Below are 21,201 nucleotides of genomic sequence, written 5' to 3'. Positions count from 1 at the left end.
TAACAAAACACCCAAATGAGATATTAAGGCTAGGACCCAACGCAATATTCTACAATTTGGAAGAGAGATGCCGTAATCCAAATTTCAAAACATTTAAAGGTAGGTAAATGACGATTTACCAATTTCCACCATGAAAAACAAAAAGGAAATTTAAGTTTTAAATGAATTGAAACTCCTAGATCTTTTTGAGATTCATTGAACTTTTCAATGGCATGTATAATCTCGATTGTGCCCTTCATTTGTGCCTGGGATGCCGAGGATCACAAACAAGGTGTTTATAACTATGAAAATTAGCTCGGTACTCTCGATGTTACGTATCACCTAATCAATGTGCCGGTTAACCACACACGCTCCATTGATCTTTGATAAACATCAAGCTACCCATTGTCATCCTTCATTGGTCCCATATTAGTGTGTCGGTTAACCACACACGCTCCACCAATCGACCAACAAGGTGCAATGTGTAATTTCGTGGATTAGCACCATTTCCACATTTTTCCTAAAGTAACTAAGATTTGGGAATTGATAAAAGTGTTTAGTTACTTCGTCTTTCATTATACTTATAATGGAAGGTTGTGTCCTATCCTACCCGTTTGGCTAATGACCCTCCACTAGTCAAGAGTGCGGTGGGTAAGAGTGGATACCCATTTAATCGCCATTTTATAGGCAATTTCCTTAAACACCCCTTAGAGACCAGCTTCATGAATGAGGCCTACTAACGGTAAGAATGACTCTTTACTCATATATATATATATATATATATATATATATATATATATATATATATATATATATATATATATATAATATTAGACTTTTAATTTTATATATAGCATAAGGGTGTATTTTACACTTTTAAAAAACTATGTGGTTTAATTTAATAAATTATACTTTTAATTTAATTAAATGTAAACCAAATCTTTATGGATTTATTAACTCTCTTTTAATTATACACTTAATTAACTCAATAAAACCATAAGGGTGTAAATTGAACTTTTCAAAGTACTAGGCTCTTAGAATTTAATATTTCAAAATTAAACTTTTAATCAAATTTTAAATTCCAAACCTTGAGGGCAAGTTTTGAACTTTTCAAAACAATATCAAGAACATTCTAGATAAAAATTCAAATATTTCAATTAAACAATTAATTGGTGGTTATCTAATTTTGACCTAATCCAATTTCTTGCAAGATAATTCATCAAATAATTCAAATAATCAAATTTTATCATATAAGGAAATAAATATTCAATTAAATGACAATTATCTTCTATTTTCGTAAGGATAATCACTCCATATCAATAAAAATCGGATTTTATCAACAAAAAAACGTTTTTGGTAATTATCCCACAACAAAATATGGCAAAATCCCGAAAATTCTTCCTTCTGACCATCTGACTCGTCGAGTCAGGGATGGACTCTTCGAGTTCCCAGTGGACTCAGCGAGTTCTCTATGGACTCGGCGAGTCCAGGCTCCAGAAGGCAGAATTTTCGACTTTCAGCAATGAATGATCCTGTAAAACGTCAAATACATCAAACAAACAGCCTAGGCTCTGATACCACTGATGGGTTTTGAGCACTACATCAATCCTATGGTGTGCATGCAAACCCTAAAGCTTAGGGATCTAGTTTGTCTAATGAACACGCAATAATCATCCAAAGCTCATAAACCCTAGAACTAGCATACATAGAAATCAAAATCTATATTAAACTAGTTTAGATAGTACATTTCAATGGTTACAAGAGTTCTTTAATCTTCTAGAAGCTTAGTGTCACAAGTGTCACACCTCTAATGGCTTACAAACACCAAGAGTAAGAGAATGACTTAGGAGAGGGAGAAGGAGGCACCAAAAACGTCTAGGGTTCTCCTAGAAGTGTTAGCCATGTTTTTGGGAGCCTTAGGGGTCCTTTTATGCTTGTGTGGGCTGCTAGGGTTTCAGGAGAAACCCTAATTCTCTGCTTAGGCCATAGGCAACCCATGGAGTTCCCTTGGAAAGCTCTTGGACGAAATCCATATGGGCTTCCCATAGATTTCATCCAATCCCCTTTCCATTAGGAATTCATAGCCCAATTTGCAACTATCATATAATTGGAATATTAGTCCCCTTTATTTAATTAATCTCTTTTAGCCACAAAATTAATTCTTAATTAATTCTTGTCTAATATTAATTAAACTATATGATTTCTCTTTTAATATATTATTCATATAATATATTAATAAACCATAATAACCTCTCTCTTCATAAATCATCCTATCAAGTTGTTTTGGTGAAGGCAACCCAAAAGGACCATACACAACCGGGTCAAGTACATACCAAATATAGTTACGGGCATAGACACTAATCCAACAACAACATCATCATACTCCCACCTGAGCTCCACTTACTTCTAGACACAAATGGAATTAACAATTGTTGCTTTCTGGTGGGTCTCTACAGGTGAAAGATGGGAGTATAAGAATGAGTGTTGGAGAGGTGTCTTCAAGTTCCAAAAGTAGTTTCTGTAACTAATTTACCAGCTATTTAATTTTTTTAAAAACTATAACTAGTAAATAAAAAGAAATGCAAGATTGAGGTTTGGTGTGTGTAAAGTCATGAATATGTTTCAATTATATATATATATATATATATATATATATATATATATATATATATATATATATATATATACACACCATCATATATGTATAAAAAGATGAACAAAAGGTGTGTGTAGAACATGATTGTTCAAGAAGGTTTCTGAAAGCAAAAGTATAAAAAAAATACAATATTTGTATTATCTCGAAATGATCTAAGTAATGTTACTGATATGGGATATAGGTGTTCAGAAAGGGAGTTCACCTTAGCCACTTAAGTTTTGTATTCAGTGCTTGCTACTTTAGGTGAGTTTTTTCATTATACTATGTTTTACTTCAGGTGTTTTATATATACCCTCATATAGGTATAAAAAGATGAACAAAACGTGTGTGTACAACATGATAGTTCAAGAAGGTTTCTGAAAAAAAAAGCATAAATAAAATAAAATATGTGTATTATCTCCAAATGATCTAAGTAGGGTTATTGATATGGGATGTAGGTGTTCAAGAGGGAGTTCATCTTAGCGACTTAAGTTTTTTATTTTGTGTTTGCTACTTCAAGTGAGTTTTTTCACTGTACTATGTGTTACAATATATATATATATATATATATATATATATATATATATATATATATATACATACATATATATATATATATATATATATATATATATATACATATATATATATATACATATGTATATATCTACATATATATATACATATATATATATATATATATATATATATATATATATTATATATATATATATATATATATATCTTATTTATGTTAGTAGATAGAGATGTTGAAGTATGCTAATTAGGTAAATAGGCTATTGAATTCTTTTTCTTGTTGTCTTTTGTGTTGTTATTCCCATTGACAACCTGTAACTCGGAAAATTAAAAAAACAAGACAGAAATAAGAAAGGGTTGTGATCGATTGGAGAGAGATTTGAGGAATCGAGGAGTTGAACCTTTGTTCGTCTTCCTCTTAATACACACTTAGGTGTTGTTTGTTTTTCCAAAACGAAAATTCATAAAGTTTGCGGACCACCTCTACAACCCTCTACAGCAGAAGAGGTCGACCAAACTGTTAGGTCATATTTTGTTGGTTTGAGCTAGGCATTTGTGTTTTGAAGGCTTTGTGTAACATCCTGACTTTCAGGTATATTATTGTGTGTTTAATTTTGAGATTTATGGAGTGAGTCGACGAGTTGTGAGTCCAACTCGTCGAGTATAGCCGAGTTGTCCGCATGAGATTAATGAATGAACTCGACAAGTCAGAGAGCCGACTCGCCGAGTAGACGTTGAGTAATGAAACCCTAAATCCCCAGATTTGGGACCTATTTAAGGGCACTTATAGCCTCATTTGTGGCTCATCAGTTGTTTTCCTTCACTGAGAGAAACCTTAATCGCCTTTGGGCATATAGAGAGAGTATGTGACTTAATATTGAGTATTTTGGTGCATCTTTGGAAGAGAAGAGAATGATTTCAAGAAATGATCAATAGGAGGCTATTAGATCTGTTGTTATTCATCCAAGAGCTTCTGTAAAAGGTATAAAGTTCGTACCTTTCTCATTAGTTTGGGTAGATCTCATATTATTGGATTTTAGGGTTTCTTTTGGAACTTTGACTGTTTTATGCACATATAGAAATTTGGACATCAGATCTGGACCATGTGGGGTCCCTAGAGTCTAAAGGTCCCTGCTTTTTTAGCCATGATGGATCATTTGAGTGAGAAACCCTTAATAGAGCATGTTCTTGGCATTTCAAGCCCTAAGTGCCATGCATGGGCGTAAAGCTCGTGGCTTTACGTGATAATCGAGCCTTGAGAGAATAGATCTAGAGTTTGGGGAGGTTTTCTGCCTTGGAATCGTTTGAATAAGAAATTAGTTAGCATGGACTCGACGAGTCTATGAGCTGACTCGACGAGTCAGTTAGTGTTTGTCCCGATGAGCTTGAGCATGCGATAACTCGGCGAGTTGGAGGGTCAACTCGACGAGTTGAGTTGGACTTTCTTGAGACTTCCAAGGAAATGAGGGGACTCGACGAGTTGCATGAGTGCACTCGACGATTCGGGTCAACCAAGGACTGTTGACTCGAGTTTGATTTATGTTGACCATAGGGTTGGTCAAACTTGAGTAATGGGGACCATGGAGGGGTAAAATGGTCTTTTACCCACTTCCAGAGTTAAAGCGAGAAAGAATAGCCTTCGGTTATTAGAGTCGTGAAAAGAGTATTAATTAGAGATATTCATCCTTTGTGATAAGTGGAGGCTAGTTCGAGATTCGGGTACGAGGTTATTTACTTACTTGCTTGTAAGGTGAGTCTTTTCACTATACTTACCATGAGTGGTATTTTTTGTGACTAAGATGTACTATGTGCTTACATTGTGTGTTGTGATATCCTGCATTATTTCTTTGTGATTTATGTTGTATATTATCCAAATCTTACAGAGTTAGGACCGGAGGGTCCATCAGAGTTGTGGGACTGGAGGGTCCTACTGAGACACATTGACCGGAGGGTCTCACAGTGTTATAGCCTCGAGTGGCTAATGAGCTATATGTGGTATTTTGGGGAACTCACTAAGCTTCGTGCTTATCGTGTTATGTGTTATGTGTTTCCGGTTCTTATCAGGATCGCGGGAAGGCGCCGACTTGATTGTAAACACCAGAGAAAGAGTTATGTTTTGAGGATCCGGGATTATTAATTAAATAATGATAGAATTGTGTTTCATAAATTAATTAAATGGGAGTTTTGTGAAATGTATTATGAGAATTATGTGATTTTTAAATGAAATTTTTTTTACGGTGTTACACTTTGTATAAGTATTTCATGAGTTTTTGGTTGGGTGGACCGAAAACGTTGTTTTCGGTCCAGATGGTGTTTTCGGCCGCAAACTGTTTTTGGTTATTGTTCCCTATAAATAGTGTCAGTAGTTGTCAGATGTCAATAGTAGTTTACGGTCAAGTGTGTGTGTGTTTTGAGTCCATTGTACCTGACGTTTTCAGTTGATATAAAACGTATGCAATTTGGATCAATTTTGATTCTACTCCTTGTTCTTATCATTTTGGCTTGTTTTTTGTGTTGATCACTAGTTGGTTCTTAGTTTTGGGGACTTACAATTGGTATCAGAGCCAATCTAGTGTCAACACTGATCAAGCTTAGTTTTCGGTAGGTTTAGTATCCATTTTTGCTGTTGTTCAAGCTTATTATTGCAAATCATTTATTGTTACTGCTGTTGTTGTTGGGTTTTTGCTATTGATTGTGAATTCAAGGCTAAAAGGATCGAAAATCTGCTTAAAATTGTTCGTTTCGTCAAAAAGCTGGGCATTTTCGGTTGTGATTTCTTCATTAGTTTACAGTTGTAAACTAATTCTCGGCTGTAAACTTCTTGTATTTTCGGCCGTGAACCGCTTTGACTGTGAATTGTTTCTGGTTGTAAACCGTTCTTGGCTTTAAACTGTGTACGACCGTAAACCCTCGTCAGCTGTAAATCCTTTTTGGCTGTAAACCTTTCTCAGTTATAAATTTTTTTCGGTTGTGATTTTCTTTGTTTTTAGACAAAGTTTATTTTTGATTAAAATTAAAAAAAATTAAAATCAAAAATTAAAAAATGGAACCACAAAACAGTGCAATTCATCAGGAGTTAGATTCAATCATGGGAACTACTACGAGAATTCCGCGTCTCCTGTCAGCAGAAGGATTTCCTGAATGGAAATCCAGAATCAAAAAATATATTAAAATGAAAGATTTCAAAGTCTGGCGTAGAATTCTTAGAGGCCCTGTTAGAATTACCACTACTCTTGAAATTGGAGTTATAATTGACAAACCAGTGAAAGACTACACTGATGAGGATTTTGAGAAAATTGAAGAGCAGTAAAAGGCTCTTGCTACTCTAACAATGGTTCTATCCCCTGACATTACACAAGGATTCAGGGAGTATGATTCAGCAAAAGCATTATGGGAAGCACTGATAGAGGTCTATGAGGGTAATGAAGACATGAAACAAAGCAAACAAGACATGCTCCGACAAAAATTCAACATGTTCAATCATGTTCTTGGAGAAACACTGGAGGCCCAACTGCAGAGATTTATCACTCTTACCACAGAAATGAGTACTGCTGGAATTTATGTGCCATGTTCAGAGATCAACAAGAAACTGTTGAATTCTCTTCCCAAGTCATGGGACATGAACGTTTCCGTTATCAAGAAAACCAAAGATCTAAACAGACTCACTCTTGCTGAAACTATGGCCATTATCAAAGCTTGTGATCTAGATGATAAGCAATGCGAGATAAATTATGTGAATTCCTACTCGACGGCAAATATGGGAATTTCATCTAACAATGCTTTTTCGTCTTTCACAGTTCCACAATCTCAAGCTTTTAATGTTATACAAACTCAATCTTTCCTTGCATCACAACCACAATCCCATGCTATTCCACCATCCATGCCTTACCCACATTCAACCTCCTCCTCAAAAGCTCCTGCAAATGTTTCAATTCCAAAGGAAACTGAAGAAAATTTGGCTCTAGCATCTGTTCTCGTAAATTGCTACAATGCGTTCTTAGTTGGAGAGTTACCTCCTCAAATTTCCTTTGTTGATCTTGACCAGATTCATCCTGAAGACGTTGAGGAAATGGATATTACCTGGTAATTTACCATGGCAGTGTTTAGGGCCAAACAATTTGCCAAGAAGACGGGAAAAAAGAACTGGGGAATGAATGAAGACAAGAAGGTTGGATTTAACAGGGGCAAACTAAGGTGCTTCAATTGTCATGAGCCTGGTCATTTTGCCCGTGAGTGTCCAAAAACAGATAGGAGAGAGAACGATGACAGGACAATGGTGCCAGTGGTGAATAACAGAGTAACAACATCCAACAGTGGACTGCAAATTTGGCAGTTGTGGCTCAGACATTTGAATGGGAGGATCAAATCCAGGCCTTAAACATTTCAGGACCTGAGAATGCTCATCTGGCATAGATCAATAAATTCCCTGAGGAGAATGTTGAAGATGATCCTAAAGTAGAAATGATGCAGCTACAGTCCGCCATCATGGTATCTACCACTCATGAGCCTGAGAAGAAAGAGGTCAATGAAACTTCTTGTTCTAAAAAATGCATAGATACTGTTAAGTTTTTGTGTGAACAAATTGATTTATTGCATAGAGAAAATGAGGACCTTAAGTACGAAAGCTATATCCTTAGGAAAGGTCAGAAACCCCTGATAGAACAACTAGAGGCCAAAACCAAGGACTTTAGAAAACTTCAGGAAGAATACAGTAATAAATGTGTGAATTACAATTATGTTAAGGAACAACTTGCTAGCTTGACTAAAGAACTTGACACATTAAAAATTCGATTTAAAAATGCTGATTTTAATTTCAAAAAAATTTGATGTGTCAAGTAAGACAGTTGAGACCATGATAGAGAAACAATTGAAATGGAAAGACAAAAAGCAAGTAGGTCTAGGGTATTGATAGTGTCCCTCCTCCTTTTAATCACAATTACACTACTATCTCTATGACCCAGGAAGAGATGGACAGAGAGGAACATCTTGTGTATGGGAAACCTGTTGTACTTGTGATGGAGAGTAGTGCCAGGGTAATGGATACTAACGTCTCTACTTCATATGCAGATTCACCATTAGTTCACGACAAGCAAGCAGCTGGAGAGAGTGTTTCTGATAATAATGTTGTTTTACAATCTGATGTTTCTGTCTCAAACACTGATGTTTTTGTTTCAAATTTGAAAACTGATGCTTTAGTCTTTGATGATTCTGCTTTGAAATCTGATTATTTGGATGTTTCTGATAAGCGTGATGATGTGCTTAATAAATCTAAATCTCATGAATCTGTCACTAGCACATACACGTCACCTAAGCCAGTCAATCTGAATCATGAACATGCACTTATGGGAAAAGTAAAGACCTTAATAAGGACACTAAACCAGAAAAGAGTGGTACCAGTTTTTATGCAAAGAAACATACATGCTTTAATTGTATAACTCCTGGTCATGTTGCTCGAAATTGTCCAAACTGAGCATTTGTTCCTTTTTATACACAAAGAAGAAAGAACGAGTCACGAGGAAGATCTCTCACAAGAAAGTCCTCGAGATCTCGTTCTGGTAATGGTGATTGAAATTTCAATAAAGACAAAAGACGGGCTGAATTTGAAAAGAACAAACAGGTTTTAAACAAAAATACAACAAGTACTTTAACGAGACCGAAAATGGATAAGCCAAAATCAGTATCGTTAAATTCATCGTATGGGTCTTCGCCTAATTTTAGACGGAAACCCAAACGTTCAAAATCACACAAAACATTTCAAAAACGCATGTTAATGTTTCTAAACCTAACTACAAATGGGTACCTAAAAACTCAAATGTCCAATCACCTTAGCATTCTATATGTAGATCTGGTAATCAATCGAATTCAAAATGTGAAAAAGTTAATTCTGTTACTAACAAGGGAAAACCCAGTCTTTCTATGACCTGGGTTCCAAAATCTAATTACTCGCGCATCATGCAGGAACGGCTACGGAGGAATATCGTCAGACCTTGGTATGTCGATAGTGGTGGTTCCAGGCACATGACAGGAGACATATCCCAACTGCACGACATTCAGAATTTCAATGGTGGCTATGTTTCCTTTCCGGGAGAAGAAGGCGGGAAGATCACTCGGAAGGGTACTGCGACAAATGGTGTGCTTAGCTTTGAGAATGTTAATTATGCTCCTAAGCTGAAGCATAGTCTGTTGAGTGTCTCACAGATTTGTGACAAAGGCTATGCAACTCATTTTACGAATAAAGAGTGTCTCATTTTGAAGCCCGAAATCATTATTCCTGAAGAATGGATTTTGGTTAGATCTGAAAGGGAAGGAAATGCCTATATAATTGACATGAATCATAACATCCCTGACCAAGTCACTTGTCTTTTCTCAAAAGTATCTGAACACAATGCCATGCTCTAGCATCGTCGTCTCGGCCATGCAAATGCCAAGAACCTCAATCGCCTTGCTAAAAATGAGATTATGCGTGGTCTTCTAGTCAAAGACTTCATAACCTTTGAAAAGTGTGTGGCGTGTGCTCAGGGAAAACATCATCACAAGCTACATTTGCCAAAGTCGATCAATTCAATCAGCAAGGTTCTTCAATTGTTGCATATGGATTTGTTTGGTCCGGTGAACGCTCTCAGCATCAACAAGAGTTCTTATTGCCTGGTTGTGATCGATGACTAATCACGGTTTACATGGGTTTTCTTCTTATCCAACAAGCTTGGGATTTTTGACTTGATCAAGAAGTTCATTGTGATGATTGAGAATCAAACGAATGAAAAGGTGAAGGCGCTTCGAACTGATAATGGCATGAAATTTAGAATGCTATTCTGGATCACTTTTGTGCCAAAAAGGGTATATTGCGTCAACACAGTGCTGGTCGGACACCTCAACAAAATGGTGTTGCAGAACAGCGGAACCGTACTTTGATAGATGCTGCAAGGATGATGCTCTGTAATTCCAAATTGTCGGTCTTCTTCTGGGCTGAGGCGATCAACACTGCTTGTTAGGTTCAGAATCGAGTCCTGATCAACAAAGCTCAGATGAAGACCCCGTACGAGATATTATACAATCACAAGCCATCAGTTGCTCATTTCAAAATATTTGGATGTCCTTGCACCCTCCTTCACCTAGAATCCAACCCCAAGTTCAACACAAAGGCTAATGACTTCTATTTTATGGGATATGCCACACGCACAACTTACCGAGTATACAATAAGACCACTAAGCAGATTGTGGAGTATTTCGATGTGCTTTGGCTGGAAGAGAATGAGACAGATGCCCGAGTCGGACCTGACTGGTTATTTGATTATGCATCTTTATTCAAATCATTTAATGTGTTTTCAGATAATGTTTCAGGTTCCTGCTCAAGTACAAATGCTGGTGTTGACGATGAAGAGGAAGAAGTTGTTTATAGACCACCACATGTGACTTCTAAGGCTCCTCAAGTGGATGTTGTTGCTCCAAGTACCTCCTCTTCTTCACCATATCAAGGAACCTGTTCTGATGCTGATGTTACTCCCCTTTCACCTGAAGAAAGAGAAATCATGACAAGGGATACTTCCGCTGCTACTCAATCGTTTATGGAGCTTCTCTTTCCTAACATGACTTTAAACGAATATGTGGCGAGTACGTCTCACAGTCCTAGATCGTCTGAGGCGAGTGATTCAGTAGACGACGGTTTTATCAACGTCAACAATCTTCCTGTCACAATCAATGACATTAGCCATCCAATCCCAAATAGAATTCAACGCGATCATCTGATAGAAAATGTCATCGGCCCACTGGGAGAAGGCGTTAAAACGAGAAATCAAAGTGGAGATGTCAATACATGTCTCTACTCCTGCTTTATCTCTCAGATCGAGCCGAAGAGTGTGGCAATGGCATTAAATGAACCAAGCTGGGTTGATGCGATGTACGAAGAGTTAAATCAATTTGTAAAACTGGGTGTTTGGAATCTGGTTGAGTTACCAAAGGGCAAGAAATCTTTAGAAACGTGCTCGGTTTTTAGAAATAAGCAAGACGATTTCGGGGTGATTGTGCACAATAAGGCTCGATTGGTCGTTTGTGGATTCAGGCAGATAGAGGGTCTAGACTACACCGAAGTATATGCTCCGATTGCACGTTTGGAAGCCATTCATATATTCCTTGCATATGCTTCATACATGAACTTTACTATTTATCAGATGGATGTCAAGACCGCCTTCTTGTATGGAGCTATGAAGGAGGAAATTTAAGTTGATCAACCTCCAGGGTTTGTCAATTCAAATTTTCCAAATCATGTTTACAAGTTGGACAAGGCTCTATATGGGTTACATCAGGCTCCTAGAGCTTGGTACACTACCTTAACTAAACATCTACTCGAGCATGGATATACACGGGGAACGATCGATCAAACGTTATTCATCAAGCATGTGGATGCCGACCTGATTCTTGTACAAATCTACGTTGATGACATCATTTTTGGGTCGACAAGTTCAAAGATATGCAAAGAGTTTGAGTTTGTTATGAAGAAAATATTTGAGATGAGTTCGTTGGGTGAGATGATCATGTTCTTGGGGCTACAAGTTCGACAAGATTCAACCGAAATCCTTTTACATCAAGGCAAATATGTTGAAGACATGCTTGAGAAGTTTAGCTTTAAAGATTCAAAGATTGCCCTGACTCCAATGGCAGAAAGACCCATGTTGACTCCAGATCTAGATGGAGAATCCGTAGATCAAACAGAATATCGATCGATGATCGGATCTTTGATGTATCTGACTGCGAGAAGACCCGACATCATGTTTGCATCATGTCAATGCGCACATTATCACGATAATCCTAAACTCTCTCATTTAATTGTTGTCAAAAGGATTTTTAGATACCTTAAAGGTAGCCCAAAATTCGGTCTTTGGTATCCTACAAATCATGATTTTGATTTTTATGCATTTGCTGACAGCAATTATGGAGGATGTGACCTTAACAGGAAATCAACCTCGGGTGGGTGCCAATTCTTAGGAGATCGATTGGTGTCATGGCAATGCAAGAAACAACAAACTGTCTCAACCTCAACGGTTGAGGCTGAATATGTTGCTGCATCTGCCTGTTGCTCTCAAGTCATTTGGATTCAACACCAACTTTTGGATTATAGTTTGAATTTTCTTCAAACTCCAATTTTTTGTGACAATGATGCCGCCATTCAAATTGCCAAAAATCCAGTCCAACATTCCAAAACCAAGCACATCGACATCAAATTTCATTTTATTAGAGACTGTTATGAGCGTTTGCTCATTCGTTTGTAACAGATTCACACTGATAATAATGTGGCGGATCTGTTCACCAAACCATTCAACAAAGCTCGATTCGATGTGCTTGTGAGCTTTCTAAAAATGATCCGTTTTGAAGACTAATTTTGTTTTAGATTAGTTTAAATTTGCACATTTAATTTCCTTTCTCTCCTATGCACAAATTTAGGGGGAGAAATAAAAACACAAAAAATTATAAAACAAAAATCCAAAAATATTGTCTCATGATGGTTCATTTGCAGGTGATCATTTGGGAAGTGATATCAAGCAAGTGATAACGGGAAATTTTAACGTGTGTAAAGTACTGAATCTGAATTGTCTAGACTCTGTGTTCAATGTGTTGGTAGGCACAAAGAGTTTCAAAGGACTAAACTTTGACTTTGATTGACAATCGAAAGGACTTGACAACATGAACTTAGATAGTCTCATTTGGTGTGACAATACGACGCTTGAGTAGATTAAACAGTGAGATAAACATGAGAATCTGCAGGATACACTAAAGTCATATGTATCTAGAGTTGTGGTTTAACATTCCCTTGATGTATGGTCTCATGACCTTAATTCTGGTATTGATAGGGTAACTGGGGTTCTGATAAAGTAGGTCTGTAGAAAATTGTTTTCTTGATTTCTATATGTCAGTCATATGTTGCTTCCTTTGCGTGATTGGAACATATCTGACCTGGAATGCAACATATGCAACTCTATTTCTATGCACCTTATTATCTATGCATTTCTTCCTGTCTGTTAGTCATATGGTGTCTCCTTTGTGTGATTGAAACAATCCGACCTGGAACACATCATATGCATCCTTCTATCTCTCAACCCCTCTATCTGTGTTAGTCATATGTTGTCCCCTCTGCGTGATTGGAAGAGATCCGACCTGGGGCACAACATATGCACTTCTAAATCTATTTTCTCTCTTAACGATTGAATACTCACCTAAAGTAAGGAACTTTTTGGAAGCACTTGATTGTCGGGGTATATCAGGAAGTGGGAAACATACTCTAGTTCATCTAAAATTGAATCAATTGATAGGCTGTCTATAGATCTTGCTGCTAAATTTAAGTGGACAACAATACCCTTGGTCGTCGTCAGTTAAATGGTCCATTTAAGAATTTAGGTCAAATTACTTGTCATTTATTTTTTGTCAAAATTGTCAAAAACCCTTCGTGTTTAAGTGGACCACAATACCGGCAATTGACCATATCTATTCATGAAGGTGGAGGTACTAAAAAACAGGTTAAGGTTGTCCTACAACTATGATCCCAAAAGCCTTTAATTTTGAAAAGAAATTAGTGATATTTTATTTTTATTTTTATTTTTATTTTTTAAATCAACTTTCTCAAATTTTTAATTTTAGTTTGCATTTTAAATTTTAGAATTTTTTTTGAATTTATGTCAATTTTATTTTTATTTTAGTTTTATTTTTAAGTCTTCAAAATGTTTTTCATTTTAATTAAAATTGGATGTTTTGGGGTTGGACTTAAAGTTTTTGGTTGACAACCCATGGGTTTTGGGTCAAAAAAGGGCATAGGGTATATAAGAAGCGGTTTTCGGCTGATAACCTTTTACCTATCATTTTCTCGTTTGCGGCCGAAAACTCCTCCCATTTTCTCTCTACTTCATGTGCTTTCACTCAGAGCTTAATCCATCGATTCATCATCTATTTGTGTTTTTAATCCGGAATTGATTCACGATTCTTATAGGTATTGGCTTGGCGACCACCATACAACCTTTTATCACTCGAATCGATTTTGTTTTGCAGGATTTAGAGGCTAAAACGTATTTTTGACGTTGTTCTTCTTCATAATCTGGAACAGGAACGTTTTCGGCCGAAAACCGTTTGCGTCCGAAAACGCGTTTGCAGCCATAAATCGTTTGCGGCCGAAAACCTTTATTTTGGCTTTGTGTAGTGTTTTCGACTGTAAACCCTAAATTAACACATTTTTTACTTGAATCAAATTTAATTGGAGCCTAATCAACTTGTGTTTGAGAAAATTAATTCTAATTGTTTAAATTCTTTAATTTTCTCACTTGGCTCGTTTGTTGCAGAACAAATGGCTGACTTGAAGTTCTCCGAGAGCCACAACATTGTTGCATACCTGTCTGATCCTCCAGCGGCACATAAAGAGTTTAGGTCCATGGTTCATGGACTTAAAAATTACATACTTGCTCATGCCTTTCAAGCCAATTCCATTATCTATCAGGAGTTAGTAAAGCAGTTTTGGGACAAGGCTTCATTTAACAAAGAAGGAGATAATGATGAAGGCACAGTGGAATCCTTAATCCAAGGGAGAAATGTTGTGATGTATGAACAGATTATTCGAGAAGTGCTTCAGTTTGCGGATAGTCCAGGATTTCCAACTGAAATTCCTATGGATCAGGTCAAAGAGATACTTGATAGGATGGGTTATGAAGGAGTCTTCCCACCTACGATAAAGAAGTTGTTTCCTCCATACTGGCATTTTCTTTCCTATTGCTTTGTTATGTGCATCTCTGGCAGGAAAGCAGGTGCAGATGAAATTTCTTTATTGAATACCGGCGCCATCATTGCACTAGTCATGGATCTTGATTTCAACTTTTCAAGATATGTGCTGAATGAAATGAAGAATAATTTGCAAGGGAAGAGAAAGGACAAATGTTTAATGTACCCATGGTTCCTCCAGATGATCATCAATGCCAAATATCCTGAAGTGAAAGGAAGTGGAGAAACCTTGGATCTGAAGTCTCTGGGTCCTAGCACTTTTGGTCTTATGAAGCAAAATCGCAAAGTTACTAAATTTGTGTTTAAAGGATTGAAGCCTTTGGAGAAGTTTGGGTGTTTTGCTGAGATTACAGAGGATTCAGAATCAGATGAAGTCTCGGATGAAGAAGATGATGAAGTTACAGTTTTTGATCATGAAGATGATTCCACTCCTCCTGTAGAAATTGTTGCAGAGGAGCATGTTCCAATGATCAATGTTAATGATGATGAAGATGATGATGATGAAAATAATGATGATGGCGGTGATGTTGAGATGGATCTAGGGGATAATACCTTAGGTTTTGATGATGGGGCTGGTGATTTATCAGGTTTTAATGATGATGAATTATTTTTTGATTTCGAGCCAAGTAATGATGAACTCAATTCGTTCGTTGATGACGTCAATGATGTTGTAAATCCTTTAATGGAGACAAGGGAGATTTTAATGTTCTCAAGGTGCCACCTCCAACAACCGATCAGATGGCCGATGTTATTGCTAATCTGGATTCTACTGCGAGGATTCCTCCTCGAGCAGATGCTACTCCAGCCATTACGCCATCTGAAAGTGATCTTCATGAGACACTAGCCTCCCAACCTCCACTTAAAAGGAGAAGATCTGATCCAAGGTCGGGAGTGCTAATTAGGGAACAAGTTCAGCCAATTCAACAGTCTGTTGTAGTCGATACTCCAACCCAACCAACTCATTCTGATAGAGAAACAATGCATGTGGAGCCCAACACTGTTCGCTCATCTTTTGAAGCCGGGAGTTCTTCAGCTCTTGGTGGCTCATCAACTCCCCAACCTGCGCACAATGCTGCCTCGGAAAAGCTTGCCAGGTTCTTAGCTCAACACGATTTTGACCCTGCACCTAGAGGCAAAGGGATATCTATTGGTGCAGGGAGTTCCGGGGGAGTTGATCCATAAATTTCTAAGCTCAAAGCAGAGATTGGAATTTTAAATCAGAAGATCATTGAGAAGGTTGTTTTGATAGGAACTCTAGATCTTAGAGTTTCTGATCTTGAAAAAGAAAACCTTGAAAAATCGAAGCAAATTTCAGCTCTGCAGCTCAATCTAGGCGCTCTCTCTGTTGGATACTTCGATCTGAAGAATAAGCTGATAAGTGAATTTGGTGACAAATTCAAAACATCCAGCGGAGAGACAAGTGCAGTCGAGACTCCTCTCAGTGCCCCTGCCCAATCATCTCAATAAGATCCACTTAATGATCCTCCACCTATCAGAACCACTTGTATTGTTGACCGCTTTGAAGTCGAACCTGCTCAAGCTAATCCCAGAGTTACTCTGAAGCTAGCCCAGAAACGAGTCTCTACTTAAAAGAAAGGGAAATGGTTCTTCATGAAGAATTCTAACAAGAATGTTCGTTGAGACCAGCCTCAATTGACCGTGACTAATCTCGAAAAGAAGCGGTTCGGAACTAAATATGGCAACCGGTCAGGAATTTCAATGTGGGGATTTCATGATAAATTAAATATTTGGGTGGTAAAAATAAAGAGCGGAAACCCGGAATACTATCGGCCCAAGAATGACTTTGGCTCTTGGACAAAAGTAGATCTTACTCAACTTGCGAAAGCTCCTTTCTACAACCCATCAAATGATCCTCAAGGGAGTGACTTCAAACTCTTTTTAGAGAACCAAGTAAGGAGGAAGTTTGATGGATGAAGACAACATAATCTTTTGTAAAGAAAGCCAAAGGTGTTCTTGACCCAAAAACCAACAAAAACCATGAAAACTGTGATGTGGCCTCCTACAAAGTAAATGAAAGAAATTCCCATTATTCAGCATTTCCGTGATGGATCTCTTCACGATATGGAATATTGGGTTTTCGACAAGGCTACAGCCAATACTGTAATCAAATTCCCAACTGGTGTCTTTCGTATTGTTGAAGCGAAGGATCTCTTGCAGTTTGGTGAACGTGACATTCACACTTTGGCTCAACATCAAATCGTGGTCAAGAATGAGATTCTCGAGACTGCTGCTAAAGAGTTTACAAGTATGATTGCTGAGATTATCAACAAGAAGATGTGGTTGGGGGCCATGGGAGGATTTGATGTGCTGATCATTGAAAAACATTGAACTTATGCTAGCCTCAAACCAACGGGGAGACTGTTAGGTCATATTTTGTTGGTTTGAGCCAGGCATTTGTGTTTTGAAGGCTTTGTATAAGTATTTAATGAGTTTTTGGTTGGGTTCCAGATGGTGTTTTCGGCCGCAAACCATTTTCGGTTACTGTTCCCTATAAATAGTGTTAGTAGTTGTCAGATGTCAGTAGTAGTTTACGATCAAGTGTGTGTGTTTTGAGTCCATTGTACCTGACGTTTTCGGCTGATATAAAACGTCTACAATTTGGATCAATTTTGCTTCTACTCCTTGTTCTTATCATTTTGGCTTGTTCTTTGTGTTCATCACTAGTTGGTTCTTAGTTCTGGGGACTTACACAAACAGTTGTAGCATTTAATAAGAAGCATGTTTGTTTTTAAGATCTGCAGGCTGCTGCAATAAACTGATATTTAAATAAACTGATTTTACAAACTGAAAATAGTTTTCAACACCGAAATTTAATAATTCTAGTTTTAAAAAAATTGAAAAATACTAAAAAGAACATGTAAATAAACAAACTTATAAAATTTCTAAAAAAAATATAAAAGAATGTAAAAGAAGCTATCAGTTTTTTTTCTAGAAAAAACTAATTTAAAGAACATAAAAAAAACTATAAAAATTTAAGAAAATATTGCAAAAAATGTCTAGAAAATTCGTAAAAGAATCACAAATGTTAAAAAATACAACTGAAACTGAAAATTTTATTAAAAGAAACTGTAAAAAAAAATAAAAAATGAAAGTTTTTTTTTCAAAAAAAAGTCAAGTTATAAAAAATTGTGGAAACTATAAAAGAAATTTTATCAATTCGTAAATCAAAGTTTTTAAAAAAATCAATGTTAAAAAAAATCAAAGTTTAAAATAAAGTCAAGTTATACCAAATTTATAAAAAAAATTCACTTGGAAAAAAGGAAAGTCGAAGAGGTTTGAAGAGGCAAGTCAAGTGTTTCGCCGCGTAGAATACACACATATATTTTGTAGTTTGAAGTCTTCCAAAAAACCAAACTGTTGCGAGAGAGCAATTGCTGTGCGTGTGCTGCGTCGCTCAACCAAAAGTGATCTGAAAATGTTTTTGTAAAAAAACAAACAACCTCTTATGTACTTAACAACAGGTAAAAATCATAACGATCAAAGTGAAGATGAGCTGACAAGGGTTTCATGAAGATGAGCTTGCAAGGGTTTCATCCCAAATGCACATATTTGACGATTTGCTTAAAAGAGGTGGCGAAGGAGTAACTTATTTATCCCCCCCTTCAACATCTTAAAAATGACCTTTCAAGGTGGCCCAAAGCCACTTTATATCTCTATAAATCAAGAAAAATAATTTATGAATGATTTTAAACTGATTTATGGAACTTCGACGGACAACATTGTTATTATCCCTTTATTTCAATGTTATATTTTAATTTAATGGTATGTTCTATTTTAATGTTAGATTTTAATTTTATATATTATTTTATTTCAATGTGACTATTTAAATTTATTTTAAATAAATGATTTATCATGACAACTGACAAATTTTTTTTAACAAAATATAACAAATATAATGTAGACCTATGACAAAAAACTAAACATGCTAATATCAATCTCTCCGGTCTTAGATATTTTGCACCAACAAAAATCAAGGCTATTATGGATTTTTTTTTGGTGTTGCTAAATCGAACACCCTATAAATACTTTTATTAAAAGTCAACCTATAATAAATATGTATAATTTACTTTTTCAAAAAACAATGCAAATTCAACCAATAAAAAAACCTTAACAATCAAATAGGGCGTCTAAATGGAAAATTTCGGTGTCTTTTTAGCCAATCTTTTTTTTTTTTTGTCAATATTCAAAAAAGAGACCAACAAATTTAATTTAATTTACATTTTTATCGGAGAAAATAATAATAAAACTTATTGTTATATAATAACATAAACCCTTAGCCCAAACCACATTCTTTGTGAGTTCTCCCCCGTTAACTAACCTACGACTGCGATACAAACCCTAGAAATCCAAGTCGCAGCAGCATCAAAGCAAAAATGTCAGAGAATATACCTTTCCATATCCAAGAGGATATCATGAAAAGGCTTCCTGCCAAGCCATTACTTCAGTTTAGATCGGTCTCAAAAGCATGGAAGTCTTTGATCGACAGCTCTGAATTTATTGCTACTCACTGTGTTCGCCACTCTCAGCAGCAACATCTTCTTGTAAGGTACGACGATAAGCTAGGATCTGAGAGAAAATGTGTTTCTTTTGTCGATGATGACACTTTCCCTCAACAGATATTTATTCCGACTCTTCCCCCGTCCGTTAAACTACTTAGATTTCCAAACACAGTCGGTTGCTCTCACGGCTTGTTGTGCTTGTCTGGTTATTATTTGAAGCCAGAGAAATCTTATTCCTACATGGAAACGGAGGCGATTGTTATATGGAACCCTTCAATTGGAAAATCGATTGTTATTGATGTGCCTGATGTATTAAATCACCGTGAAGAAATAGTTCTTGGTTTTGGGGTTTGTCCTGTTACTAACGACCCTAAGATTGTGAAGTTTACACAATTAATTAGCTCATCATCTGCAAGGGAAACCGAAACTAGCCGCCATTGTAATGTGAAGGTTTATACATTGAGCTCACGGAAGTGGAGAAGCCTGTCTTGCATGTTGAGTAAATCTATTCGAGTTGAATGGTGTCAGGTTGTTGTTGATAGGTTTATATATTGGCATGCTTTCTCAAGGAAGTCTTTAGAAAGTGGATTTAAAACTTTTAACATGATTTTGTCATTAAATTTGATTAATGAGGATTTCAAAGTCGTAAACCTCCCAAATAGTTTAGAGTGTCAATCTCACATAGAGTTGTCCATTTCTAAGCAAAGGGAGTCTCTTGTTTTCCTTCACTATAATACAAACAACAAGAAAAGTGGTTATGATGTATGGATGATGGATCATGGTGTTCAAAGATCGTTTACAAAGTTATTCACGATTCAGGATGAGGCACCATGTTGAATAATAAGCACACTGGGGTTTAGAAAGAATGGCCAAGCCATAATTAGGGTGGTAAGTGATTATGAAAATATTATTGATTCCCGGACTGCACTTGCTATTTATGATGCCAACAAGGCACCATGTTGGTCAATAAAGACACTGAATGGCCAACCTATAATTGAAGGGGAAAATGAATATGAAAATGTTTTTGTAAGGCTGATTGCACTTGCTATTTATGATCCCAAAACGGAAAACATTAAACATTTTAGGATTTGTGGATCAAATGATCCATTCTTTGTGCATTCCTACACGGAAACACTAATGTTGCTTGATATGTTTGATTATAGTAGTTATTATTAACATAAATAACTACTATAATCAGACATATCAAGAACAAATTGAAGTCCAAAGTGTGGCAAGGGAAGTCCAAAATAGATCAATGGTTGCTGCTATAATTTTCAGTTGCTGCTGCTATTCAAATATGTTTAAATTTTGAAGTGGTCATCCACCCTATATGCTAAGTCTCTGTTTTCCCTCAGTAATTCAGTTTGAACCGTGTATTTTGCCAGCTTTTTGCTGGTTTTTTGTTTTAAATAAAACTTGCCTCCCACCTCTTTCATGCTTTCTCGCAATGAGCCATTAAATGTCATTTCTATTCGTAGATGCTGATATTGCAATATTGCCTCCGTGATAGAAATCTATTGGTTGAGATGCAGAATTCCAGACACGATGTCCAGGATTGAATCCTAACACACGAAAAATATCGTTAGTGTTCTGCAATTGATTTCCCACGTAGGCTTTGAGGCAGGTTGATATGGACCACTCAGATGGTGCAGGTTACTATTTTTTTATTGTTGGTGATATCTTCAACTATTCTTTTGTCCAATGAGGTAGCAAGTGACTAATAACTAAAGCACCTAGATACGTTTTTGTAAACATTATAGAGAAATAAACACTTAT

General features: G+C 36.4%; 1 protein-coding gene across 1 annotated transcript; it reads left to right on the top strand.

The window, feature by feature from the left end:
* The first annotated feature begins 19,230 nt into the window (after positions 1-19,230).
* Positions 19,231-20,866, top strand: LOC145158984 (F-box protein CPR1-like). Its single transcript, XM_079077856.1, has one exon. It carries the CDS (start codon positions 19,300-19,302, stop codon positions 20,260-20,262), a length of 963 nt encoding a protein of 320 aa, XP_078933982.1. The 5' UTR covers positions 19,231-19,299; the 3' UTR covers positions 20,263-20,866.
* Positions 20,867-21,201: the final 335 nt, after the last annotated feature.

This window comes from Lactuca virosa, chromosome 2 (assembly GCF_052849685.1).
Source record: "Lactuca virosa cultivar CGN04683 chromosome 2, Lactuca_virosa_CGN04683_v6, whole genome shotgun sequence".
NCBI classification, from domain to species: domain Eukaryota; kingdom Viridiplantae; phylum Streptophyta; class Magnoliopsida; order Asterales; family Asteraceae; genus Lactuca; species Lactuca virosa.
Note: the sequence above shows the minus strand (reverse complement) of the source record. Positions and strands in the feature narration are given on the sequence as shown.

What these genes read in the sequence shown, in the direction of transcription:
- LOC145158984 (XM_079077856.1), top strand. Translation starts at nt 19,300, where the DNA reads ATGTCAGAGAATATACCTTTCCATATCCAAGAGGATATCATGAAAAGG.